The sequence below is a fragment of the Salmo trutta genome, chromosome 12, assembly GCF_901001165.1.
Source record: "Salmo trutta chromosome 12, fSalTru1.1, whole genome shotgun sequence".
NCBI lineage: Eukaryota > Metazoa > Chordata > Actinopteri > Salmoniformes > Salmonidae > Salmo > Salmo trutta.
Genome location: NC_042968.1, coordinates 29383954 through 29397035, shown reverse-complemented (window position 1 = coordinate 29397035; position 13082 = coordinate 29383954). Strand labels below are relative to the sequence as shown.

The following is a 13082-nucleotide window of genomic DNA, read 5'->3' as shown; positions in this document are numbered from 1 at the left end:
ACATGGCCCCATCCATCGTCCCTTTGATGCGGTGAAGTTGTCCTGTCCCCTTAGCAGAAAAACACCCCCAAAGCATAATGTTTCCACCTCCATGTTTGATGGTGGGGATGGTGTTCTTGGGGTCATAGGCAGCATTCCTCCTCCTCCAAACACGGTGAGTTGAGTTGATGCCAAAGAGCTCCATTTTGGTCTCATCTGACCACAACACTTTCACCCAGTTGTCCTCTGAATCATTCAGATGTTCATTGGCAAACTTCAGACGGGCATCTATATGTGCTTTCTTGAGCAGGGGGACCTTGCGGGCACTGCAGGATTTCAGTCCTTCACGGCGTAGTGTGTTACCAATTGTGTTCTTGGTGACTATGGTCCCAGCTGCCAAGAGATCATTGACAAGATCCTCCCGTGTAGTTCTGGGCTGATTCCTCACCGTTCTCATGATCATTGCAACTCCACGAAGTGAGATCTTGCATGGAGCCCCAGGCCGAGGGAGATTGACAGTTCTTTTGTGTTTCTTCCATTTGCGAATAATCGCACCAACTGTTGTCACCTTCTCACCAAGCTGCTTGGCGATGGTCTTGTAGCACATTCCAGCCTTGTGTAGGTCTACAATCTTGTCCCTGACATCCTTGGAGAGCTCTTTGGTCTTGGCCATGGTGGAGAGTTTGGAATCTGATTGATTGATTGCTTCTGTGGACAGGTGTCTTTTATACAGGTAACAAACTGAGATTAGGAGCACTCCCTTTAAGTGTGCTCCTAATCTCAGCTCGTTACCTGTATAAAAGACACCTGGGTGCCAGAAATCTTTCTGATTGAGAGGGGGTCAAATACTTATTTCCCTCATTAAAATGCAAATCAATTTCTAACATTTTTGACATGCATTTTTCTGGATTTTTTTGTTGTTATTCTGTCTCTCACTGTTCAAATAAACCTACCATTCAAATTATAGAGTGATCATTACTTTGTTAGTGGGCAAATGTACAAAAACAGCAGGGGATCAAATACTTTTTTCCCTCACTGTACATACACACAAGTCAGTACACTAACAGGGAGAATACACATAATTAGAACAAGAAAGTTGAAAGCAAAAAGACTAATTACCGAAGTTTGAAAGCTATAAAATACAATATAAAATTGTACTGGATTTTATTGCAAAAAAAGGAAGTTTGCTGTGTTCACAGAAATTAACATAATTGCAACAACGCGCTCTGCTAAATAAATAACAATGCACACTAGTTAACTTGAAACCATACATACCCCCTGGAATACACTGTTGTATTACTAGTTAACTTGAAACCATACATACCCCCTGGAATACAGTGTTGTATTACTAGGCACACTTGCCTTTTTGCTCACAAATTGCCTTATTTTTCAGTAGATGCTTGGGCTTTAGTTTGGCTAAAGCCATAAGGATCCACTGCTGCCTCAGCAACATCACTCTTCAATGGAAATGCAAATAGAAACAGATGCAAAGCAAAACCTTTAGCTAATTATACAGCAGCACTACTTACAGTGTGTGTCCCTGAGCAGTGGAAAAACTGTAAAGCACAGCATGTATCGTTATAGCTTGTATTATTGCTCCTTTGCTGGGTTGCCAGATTGGGTTAATATCATTAGAAACATTTATTAATGACGTTTTGTGCAATCCAGTCATACATTAAAGACTTTCAACTCATACGAAAGCAACGTTTGGCAGCCTTTTCAGTTATCTTCAAGGAACCTCTGTAGAAAACAGAGGTGAACAGGTAGACACATTAAAGAGTACAGGATACAGTCATCTCAGAAGGGTATCCAGGTCATTTACATACATTATGGGCTGGCACTATGTAGTTGGGTTTTCATCTGAAGAGGCAAAACTATGACAAAACAATGGGATTCCTTAAATCAAAATCAGCAGGGGAATCTACAAAAAACATTGGCAAAAAGTTCAACATTGCTATGAGCAACTTCCTAAAAGCATTAGGATTAAGTGGATATCCGTATATTGCTCATCCTTCCTATGACCACATTACTGCCATCAACAAGGATCTGAAAAAATATACTTGGAGGTCTATGATTCCACCCCATCTGTACAGAAACACAAACAATAGCTCTTACAAACCTTGCTTACAAATCTTTTTAAGGCACTAAAAAATCATAGAAAGAATTTAAGCAAAAAATATATGATTTATTTTTGTAAAAAAGCAACATTAATTTAAACATACATCATCCTATTTCCTATGTGGTCAACACAATACTTTACTATGCTGTCAAAATGAGGTTCCAGCTCTCTAAAATCAGTGCAATAGAAAAGACTGTTGTGGTTCATCAGACTCAGTAGTCCGTCTGTCTGTGTATTCAACTGAGAGCTCCGTCTCTGTACATGATCTAGATCGACAACATTGCAGTCGGCAACTGCAGACTTACTGATCAACAAATCACCTTGGATCTTAAATAACCGTATTATTAACAGTAGATCAGTCAGTTTGCTCAGTCCGTGATCAGCTACTGAGCAAAATGTATGGTAATGCTCTCGAACACAACGTCAGTCTCTGCCTCAGACTTAGTCGTCCTTTTTGTCAGAGATGCTCTCTTCCTGGTTGTCCTCAGAGCAGACGTGATTGGTGGAGGAGAGTTCTGACTCCACCCCCTGGAGGGCCTGGTACCGCTGGAGCTCCAGGTAGGTGGTGAACAGCTTGGCATACTCTGGGTGGTTCAGGGCAAACGCCTGGAACTCGGCTGGAGAGGGAAATAGAGAGACAGAGGATCAAATCAGAACTTACAGTAAGTAGTATATCTGGTATATTATCAATGCTCACAATACCTGGAATTCAGTTTCAGAGAGGATCAAATCAGAACTATATTCAAATTGTCAGCGACTAAAGAAGCAATTCTGTTACATCATAAAAATTCAAATAAAATTCCACAAAGTTGTTGTTTAAAATGGGCTACTTTTGGTGAAAGTAATGTTAATATCCTATGGGAATAAAAAAACGAAGCATAAAAAAAATATATACAAATATTAATAACCCACTTTCAAATCCATATAGTATTTCTCTTTCTATATTTCTAGAATGGAGAGATCCAAGGCTCAACCCGGCCTTTTCTACGGTGTTCCGGCAAGGCAAGCTGCCTTTAGTTCATGCTGGAGTCCTCCACTTCAGATAACCTTTGACCTTCACAAGGGTCTACTTACCGAAAGTGATGAATTCAGAGCTGTCTGTATCTATCTCCTTAAAGAGTTTGGAGACATTGAGGTCACAAACGCCTAGAGCAGAGCGAAGCATGGAGGAGAACTCTTCATGAGTGATTCTTTGGTCCTCGTCAGTGTCAAACAGCTGAGGAGAGGGAGACAATTAGTTAAGTAATGACAACACATAGGCTTGCTTATTGAAATCGAGATTGCTTTTATGACCATGTGGCTTTCAAACCTACTTCATTTTCCCCTCAGACAACTACAAAACACAGTACCCCCCACACCTATTTGACTTTATCATAGCCACTGAGTGCTGCTCTATTGCTTCCAAACCATGGGTAGACCTCACAGACAGTCTGCGTCAGCTATATTCCAACGCCCCAATGTCATGTGTTGGACAGCTAAATGTGACACGGCAACATTCGCAACAAGCAGGGTTTTTATTGGCCGAACCTGGAAAGCTGTGCGGAGGACCTCTTCGGTGTTAGCTGGCCGACATAAGATGGTTACACCGATGACATACTCTCTGAAGTCAATGGTGCCATCTCCATCCTAGAGAGAGACAGAGTGACAGCTAAGTATCACTTAACAAAGCCAGACTACACATTGCATTCAGTGGACTACAATACAGTATGTTTTTCCAAGATGAACAATGGTTCCTTTATTTCTTCAGACAGTTTGTTCACCCTCTCTATGAACAAAGCAGTGGGGGACAGCATACTAAATCCTCGGTTACTTAGCCCATCCAGTCACAGGTTGGAGAGAACAGACAGAATAGCTGTGGTCTGATTCTCTACGCTTTCAAAGAATAGTGCAGTCGTACACTTCCCTTTGTAGTTTTCAAAGGAATGTTGTAAGAAATATGGTGTAGGCTTCCTCCAGCCAAGCTTGCACCAATCCAACACAACCTAGGAAAGCCTCGAAGAGAGATTGAACCGAACTAGATGTGACTGGCTCTCACCCTGTCAAAGAGAGCAAACAGCTCCTGCAAGGCCGGGCTGATGGGCAGCTTGAGGAAGCTGGCGAACTCCTGGATGGTGATGCGGCCTCCTTTACAGGAGCAGGCCACGGCTGCAAAGCCCTCCAGCTCCTTCTTCACGTTGTCCCACTTCAGGCTGAGGGGGACCGGGGAGGAAAGGAGGAGGGCAGGACACAAGGACTTACTCAGGGGAGGAAGAGGGTGTAGGTCTGTGTGTGTGTGTCCAACTATTACCAATTGCCGATGTAGCAGTTGGACAAATAAAGCAGTATTGTGTAAGGTAGTGTTACTCCAGTGTGGAGTTTGCCAGTGGGTGACACAACAGTACATAACAGGACATAGTGTGTTGCCACAGTGGCAATAGCACAGTATTAGAGCGGCAGAGGAGCCAGTCTTACTCAAGTTTTTGGCTGATCTTAGTGAACTCCACTAGACCAGCCTCCATGGGCAGGGTGAGCTCCCCAGCCGAGATCATCAGTCTACAGTCCTCATATGTGTGGTCCGTCACTGGCACACCCAGAGCCCTGCACACACATAGGGATAGCATTGAAGAGATGGGTAAGAATAGACATAAGGAAGCTATTATTAAATGCTGTAATACCATTCACACACACACTTACTGGGCCATAACATTTCGTACTGTCCTGGCAAACAGCACAGGTCTTTTCTTTTCCTCCTCAGTAGGGGTAACTGGAGGAAGAAACTGGAGGAGAGGGCAAAGGTCAAAACAGGGACTAACCAGGAAGTACAGGCTAACTGGAGGGCTACCCAGATAAGGTCTTTATAACACATTCATAAGCCATACATAACACCTTCATAAACCATACATAACACATAGGTACTGCTAATGAATGTGTTATGAAGTCATTATCTCTTGGCCTAAGTAAGTATTCCTGTGTAGTGTGTTAATACTAACCTCTATCTCTACATTGGTGTAGAGCTGAGACAGAGTGAGAAGCAGCAGGGTTTTCCTGAAAGAACATCACCACGAATCATCATCACCTCTATTCAAAGGGCATAACGGTAATCCCATACAACAAGATTGAAATGTAAGCCTACTAAACTGAAAAACAATTCATCGCTCAACAGTGAAAATCTCTATTCCCAGAGTTTGAGGCCAAACTATGGCCCATGAGGAGAAGTTACAGGAACATAGTTGCAATGTGAGAGACTGTACGGAAAACAACAGGGGAAATGTAGCGTCGAAGCGTTGAGGCAACACTGATGATTGTAATCCACTGAGTGCACTGCAAACTTACGAGCTGAAGCCTTGCCAAGTCCAAGTCACAGTGTCCAGTCTGTTGGGATACCTCATGACCACAGGCTGCACCGGGACCCCAGGGACGAAGGCACCTGACGGGGAGAGAGGGACAGAGTGAGACCCTACTGACCTCCAGCACTGACTATTATTCTAACTTAATGAGCACACACACACGACCTATATGTGCAAACACAGGAGCACAGACAGCCTACTAATTGGACAGAGTGCAGCCGATGACAACTCATTTACCCACAGTACACGTCCAACCAATAACAAGACCAGAAGCTGGATTCATCTAACCCTGATCAATATACCAATCAGTACTGTAAGGAAGCCACTAGTATTAGGTCTGTGGGTTTGGCTATTGGCACTGCAGTAAAACAAAGTAATTCAGTTAGGTGCAAATGTCTATGCAAAAAGTGTAACATGCCATAGAGTGTAATTGATGGTCTTGTATGCTGTTATTTGCATTGATTATTAGATGCATTCTCAGGTTTACAGCTTTAGCATTGAACCATAGAAAGTGCTACTGTACAATTCACTCAGATCCTAATAGCCTAGTTTTTGGTATTGAGTGAAGATAATCAGTCAGTCATTTCCTTCTGAAGTTCATTATTACATCGTGCAATCTATTCCATGTCGCTATGGCTACTGTTCTGTTTCAGGAAGTAATGGATACACTCAGGCCCCTTCACTCTGGAGAAGCCCATTGTGTGTGCATCAGGTGACTGACCACACAATGAGGCACATAGCATGTAGCATACTGGGAGTAAATGAAGAGGTGTTGTGTCAAAACAATTGTAACAGTATTACTTCCGTCCCGCTCCTCGCCCCAACCTGGGCTTGAACCAGGAACCCTCTGCACACATCGACAACAGTCACCCTCGAAGCATCATTACCTATCGCTCCACAAAAGCCACAGCCCTTGCAGAGCAATGAAAACAACTACTTCAAGGTCTCAGAGCGGGTGAAGTCACTGATTGAAACTCTACTAGCGTGCACAGCTAACTAGCTAGTCATTTCACACCGGTTACACAAGCACCCCAGAAAGAAGCTAAATGAACACCATTCTGCAACCGCATGATGGTGAATTTGCATCAAGTGAATTTGCATTAAGTCAATGACACCACTAGTGTGGATGGTACTGTGTGTCTCTCCCAGCAGACTGTCTGGAAGGCTGTCTGTCTTCACTATAAACAAATGACAACCAGCCTGTTAAATGGGAATACAACATGAACATTGTAGGGTCCCACATGATTTTCATGCCCTATCAACACTACACTGTTTGGTATAAGTTGATACCTTGGATCCACACAAAGGTGTTTCTACTCCTATTTAAAATAAGCATGGTAGTGAAGTTCAACCTACCTTGTTTGAAAGTGATGAGACATGAGCGATTTGTACAAGTCCCCTCAGGGAAGACCAGGATCTGGAACATAAATAACTAAATGTTTATTTTAGGAAAGAAAGATACCTAGTCAGCTGTACAACTGAAATGTGTCTTCTGCATTTAACCTAACCCCTCTGAATTAGAGAGGTGCAGTGGGCTGCCTTAGTCGACATCCACGTCTTCGGTGCCCAGGGAACAGTGGGTTAACTGCCTTGCTCAGTGGCAGAATGACAGATTTTTACCTTGTCAGCTCGGGGATTCCATCCAGCAACCTTTCGGTTACTGGCCCAATGCTCTAACCACTAGGCTACTGCCACTGACAATGTAGGTGGATCTAGTCCAGTGTTTCATTCTATGCTGAATGAAGCAGACTTTCTATAACAAAGAAGTAGCAACAGAAATTGTGTTTGAAGGATATGTCATGCGAGAGGAAGTTGACAAGGCAAATTCTTGGTATGAAAAGGCGTGATGTTTCATTCCCAAGCTTCTTATCAGACTACAAGCTAGACAAGACATGATAAATTATGATAAAAAATGTCAAATGGCTGTGTGTATGTGTGTGTGTGGATGTTTTTAACTATACTTGTGCGTCCCCACATGAATAGTAAACTAAGAAAAAAAAATGGACCCAGTTGGTTATTCCCCACAAGATCAAATGGTATTTATGGGGGGGTTAGGATTAAGGTTAGGATTAAGAATTTGTGTTAGGGTTAGAATTAGGTTGAGGGTTAGGAGCTAGGGTTAGAGTTAGGGGTTAGGGAAAATAGGATTTTGAATGGGACTGAATTGTGTCCCCCCACAAGGCTAGTTATTCAAGACTGTGTGTGTGTGTGTGTGTGTGTGTGTGTGTGCGACAGACCTGTGGCCAGAGGCCTCCAGACTTGGCTCTGCTGTCTATCTCCATAATGGTGTTCTTACGGGAGTCTGGGTCCTGTCTGGAGACCAGCACCGGCTGGAGACACCGCACAAACCCTGGATGGAGAAAGGAAACACACATCAGATAAACTCACACACTAGTGCTGAGCAATTAGTGTTTTTTAGTGTTTCGAGTACGATTATTCTTTTAAAGATTAAATGCACTATGCATTATGTGGGTTGAATGCTGTTACACAGAATAAAACAATTATACAAGTCCCATGATGGTAGTGACTGCACATTACTGCTTATCACTTATTAACCACCATTTATTCACATTACTTTAATCAAATATTTCAATTGTGTATATTACATTTGTTTTATTTGATGGCTTTATTATTTTATTTCAAGTCATCATTGCTACCTATGCTGTCTGACAAAATCACTATTTTGTCATTTTTCAAAGTAAATAAGGCATACTTTATGACTGCTGAATACCAACTATCAATCACTTTGATCATGTATTTTCAGGTAGAGATACTGCACGAAGCAACAGCTGCTCTCTATATCACCTCACAATCACGCATTCTTCTGTCTCTTCCGCTGCAGGTGTAAAAGAAACATAGACCGGACAAGCAGATGCGCAAAAGATTATCGTCATTGTAGTTAATTACCACGTTTTATGCACTAAACTATGTATAATATTGGCCTGTTGAAAACTACAACTCCCTACTATATCACACAGTTCAGGCTGTATCTGATTTATCTCTAGAGAATGTACGAGAATGTGTGCAATGTACGCATTGAGCTCACAGGAAAAAAAAGAACTAAATGGAAATGAAATAATTGAACCCCTGTTGGTCAATTAGTTGTTTAAAAATGTCAGTTAATCGCTCAACACTAACACACCATTACAGGCTGGAGGCACCGCACAAACCCTGGAGAGAGGAAACACACACATCAGATAAACACTAACGGAAATTAAATCTGCAAACAGAATCAGCATAAATACCCACACTTATCGTTGACAGACCCACACACTTACTGCTAACTCACAAACACACTCTAAAAAAAAATCCCTCTAATAAAAAACCCCAGACAGAAACAACACTCACTGCCGAATATAGGAGTGGCGAGGTTCTCAGTGCGGGACACAGTGGAGGGCAGGCCTGCTACGATGCACACAATGCCATCAAAGAAGGTGGAGTGTGGGGCCACAGCCAGAATGGGGGCCTCTGCACTGCTCACCTGCTGGCCCTTCACCACCACCCTGAAGCCCATGAAGAAGTAGTAGGACCTCCCCAGGAACGCCATCACACGCCGACACATGAACCTGGGGAACCAGAGAGTCAAACATCAACAGACATGTAGCATGAAACTATACAGATTAAAGTAACAGTTGTATACTGTCAGGAATATTCACCTAGAGACACTGAACATGGATACATATAGCCTACATCTGAATGGACCAATATTACAGTCAACATAGACCTGTGTGTTGTCAGGAACTCAACTTAGCCTTTTGATGGTCAGTACTACTGTACTAAGTTGTTATGAGCTAAGTTGGTGCTCCATGTTCATCAGCTAGTTAGTGTTGACAACTATCAAATAAAACAGACCTGAACACGGGCGATAAACAACCAGCAGCTGCATGTAGCTGTGGTCACGTCATATCAACACATACAATCAAAGAGAGAGGGAAGTGGGCTGCTTTTGAGTCACAGAAGAACACATTTGGTTTATTTATCATGTGTTGCATCAGGCCTCATGTAACATATCTCTATGACCCCCTCCGTTCTGAGGAAATAAAGAAGAAGAGGTAGATACTGTTTCCTTTGATACAGACAAGATCTAATGAAGACGGCTTCAGCTACACTCAAACTGGACAGTTTTATCTCCATCTCTGCATTCAAAGACTCAATTATTTACACTTACTGACACTTGTGGCTGCTTCGCATCATGTATTGTTGTCTCCACCTTTTTGCCCTTTGTGCTGTTTTCTGTGCCTTATAATGTTTGTGCTGCTACCATGTCGTGCTGCTGCCATGTTGTGTCGCTATCGTGTTGTTGTCGTCATGTTGTGTTACTACCATGCTGCATTATCATGTGTTGCTGTCTTAGGTCTCTCTTTATGCAGTGTTGTCTCTCTTCTCGTGATGTGTGTTTTGTCCTACTTTTCTTTTAATCCCAGCCCCCGTCCCTGCAAGAGGCCTTTTGCCTCTTGGTAGGCTGTCATTTTAAATAAGAATTTGCTCTTAGCTGACTTGTTTTGTTAAATAAAGGTTAAATAAAAACAAATAAATAAATACACAGAAAGGGCTGATGTAGGCTACATTTCTTTTTAGCAGCTTCACAGTTTTTAGTTGAGGATGAACAAGAATAGAATTAGTGTGAAATTGTGTAGTTGTTACTCCTTTGTCCTTCATGCATTTCTCAATGTGTGAAAATCCCACAGCTCTGGATGTATATTGGCAATTCCATGGTAACAGAGTGATGCTGAAACAGATTTTTCACTTTAAAATCTAGTTCAAACAAAAACAATGACTGCAAAGTTAAAGTTGCACTATGCAGGAATCTCTATGCCATTTCCTGGTTGCTAAAACTCTAATAGTTAGCCTAATTTCAGTTTATATGACAAAATAAGCTAGTATAGTGTAGACAATCATTGTACCATTGAAACCTCTCTGAAATATAGTTTCCATAATCAAAATAATTGTTTTTTCAGCTGTTTGAAACTGGTGTACAAAACCGAAAGTAAAAGACTCAAAAACAAAACTTAACGGGAAGCATTGAAAGTGCACATAGAACAGATCTACCGATTCCTATGCTTGCTTTCATGTAGAATGATAGATCTATAACTCATATTTCTATGTGAATTTGGTCCGTCGCCCAAAAACGTACATATTTTCACTTTAAACAAACCACACAACTATATGCACAATGACTATTTTGAACTATTTCCACAGAAAATTTTACAAAAACACAGTGCACATGCAACATTTGGTAAACGAATAATGGTTTGTGCTGTTTGTGCAGTTCTGTTAATGTGGAATTGCTCCTATGCATCAAGTGCGATGGGAATTTCACACATTGAGAAACGCAACTACGTAATTTCACACTAGCTTAATTCTTGTTCACCTTCAACAAAAAACGAACTGTCAAGCTGTTAAGGAATGTAGCCTACATCAGCTCCTGTGTAGCTGAAGCTGTCTGTACTGTCCAAAACCCCAGCTAGCTTATCTTCTTTCTTTTCTCAAAACTCTGTTACCATGGAACTGCCCAGAGGCCTAACTACTTAAGTCATAAACAACAATACTCTCTACATCCTCTGGAACTAATGACTAAAGTACTCATAGTGGATGCATAGTTGAAATATAGTTATACATACAGACCAATGGCAGTATGTCAGTAGTGGCACAGGATGGTGTTTTGCAGTATATTTACCGTCTCCATCCGGTCATGGGCGCCACTGCTCCTTTGAGAGGGTGCATGAATGTTGTTACGACAGCAACAGGCCATGTTACCATGAGAACCAGAGTCAGGAAGATGGCACGGATAGGCACCAGGAAGATTCCCCGGAATACACACTGCAAAGAGAGAGAAAAAAACATCACACACACCAGTTTTTTTTTTACAGATCTACAACGTGTTTAGGTTATTGACTTCATGCCACTGAAAGAGTGACTTTAAAGAGCCATTTTAAAACACATTTCCTAACCAACATATAATGCGCAACAATGCAACCATTGACCAAGGAATACGCACGTTATAGACTTTTCATTCTAGAAATTCACATGGTTGGAGGAATTTCTAGAAGGGTGCACAAATGCATTCATTGTTTGTGTTACACAATAACAAGGCATTACAAAAGGATTGTCAGGGTTTCATCGGTTTAGATTAGCGATGTACCTGTACTGTATGTTATAGTCACACACCACCACACACACAGCCGAGGAGCTAGAGGACAACCTGCGCTGCGCTCAGCGGTGGGTAGTGGAGCAGAACTGTTTACGTTTGAATACCAACCTCAGTTCTGTGACCGATAAATGAATGAGTTAATCGATTTATTTTACATTTTATACTCACTTTGATAATGTCAGCCTTGGCCAATTTCACCTCCTGCACAAAAGGATTAATGACGGCCGGAAGAAACAGGGATTGCTGCCTGGGTAGCGCGAACACTCTCCGGGGAGTCATTCTTCTCGCTCGGGTCGCGGTATGGCGTCAATAAGCTTTAGAATTGCACAGTAGTTCTGCAATCACCCCACTTCCTCGATTCAAATCTTGCGAATTCTGTTCGCTCTCCGAATGTTGCGATAACATCGTTCACAACAACGGTAGAGCGAGGACGAGAGTGATCTGGCACTCTGCCTCCGACTACTTTCAGGCCCCACCTACTGCACTAGGTTTACGTGGGATTGTAACATTTTGCCAAGTGAGCAGTGGTGGGGTGAAAACAAAAATATAAGTACTTGACACATTGGAAAGAATTTACAAAATAACAGAGCAAACTAGAATGCTATTTGACCCTAAACAGAGTACACCGTGGCAGAATACTTGACCACTTTGACTGACCTAAAATTAAGGAAAGCTTTGACTATGTACGCTGTACAGACTCTCAAGAGAAGACAGGCTATGTGCACACTGCACACAAAATGAGGTGGAAATTGAGCTGCATTTCCTAATCTCCTGCCAAGTGTATGACCATATTATAGACACATTTCCCTCAGATTACACAGACCCACAAAGAATTCGAAAACAAATCCAATTTTGATAAACTTCCATATCAATTGGGTGAAATACCACAGTGTGCAATCACAGCAGCAAGACTTGTGACCTGTTGCCACAAGAAAAGGGCAACCAGTGAAGAACAAACACCATTTTAAATACAACCTATATTTATGCTGATTTATTTTCCCTTTTGTACTTTAACTATTTGCACACCATGCCAATAAAGCCCCTTCAATTGAAATTGATTGGCTGAAATAAAGTGTGAACAAGTCAAATATTCATGTTGAATTACAAAATGTATAATTTTGAAGCAACTTTACAAGATTAGTTAATGTACATTAGGGTGGCATTCAATAGATATAGGGCCTAAAGAAAAGAAAACACAGAAATACCCATAGAAGGATAAGAATAGTCATTGAGGTTTCTTTTCACAGCTTAGCGATTGGGGTCAAATTGTTGTTCATTTGAAATGAACTAAGTCATATCTCAAGGGCAAAGGCATACTATGGCTGTCGTGATGACATGGGGGCCAGCACAGAAAAAAAAAAATGTATGAAATTGTATGAAATGTATGCATTCACTACTGTAAGTCGCTCTGGATAAGAGCGTCCGCTAAATGACGTAAATGTAAATGTAAAAATGCTCTGCTCAATGATAAAAACCACAACAAAGTGTTTTTCAGACCTTCATCCAT

General features: G+C 41.7%; 1 protein-coding gene across 1 annotated transcript; it reads right to left on the bottom strand.

Moving 5' to 3' along the window:
* Nucleotides 1–1103: 1103 nt before the first annotated feature.
* On the bottom strand, nucleotides 1104–12054 carry LOC115203311 (lysophosphatidylcholine acyltransferase 2). Its single transcript, XM_029767889.1, has 13 exons — nucleotides 11744–12054; nucleotides 11102–11244; nucleotides 8773–8990; nucleotides 7662–7774; nucleotides 6781–6841; nucleotides 5411–5504; nucleotides 5068–5122; nucleotides 4772–4854; nucleotides 4550–4675; nucleotides 4134–4287; nucleotides 3626–3724; nucleotides 3173–3314; nucleotides 1104–2715 (listed from the first exon to the last, which is right to left on the bottom strand). The coding sequence occupies exons 1-13, from the start codon at nucleotides 11852–11854 to the stop codon at nucleotides 2540–2542; spliced, it is 1575 nt and encodes a 524-aa protein (XP_029623749.1). The 5' UTR covers nucleotides 11855–12054; the 3' UTR covers nucleotides 1104–2539.
* Nucleotides 12055–13082: the final 1028 nt, after the last annotated feature.

Bases quoted from the DNA above. Each gene is read 5' to 3' on its own strand.
- LOC115203311 (XM_029767889.1), bottom strand. From the start codon at position 11,854: ATGACTCCCCGGAGAGTGTTCGCGCTACCCAGGCAGCAATCCCTGTTT. The intron at 7,775-8,772 runs GTGAGTGTTGTT...TTCTCCATCCAG, and splicing joins CGCCACTCCTATATTCGGCA to GGTTTGTGCGGTGTCTCCAG. The intron at 4,855-5,067 runs GTTAGTATTAAC...CCTCTCCTCCAG, and splicing joins ACACCAATGTAGAGATAGAG to TTTCTTCCTCCAGTTACCCC.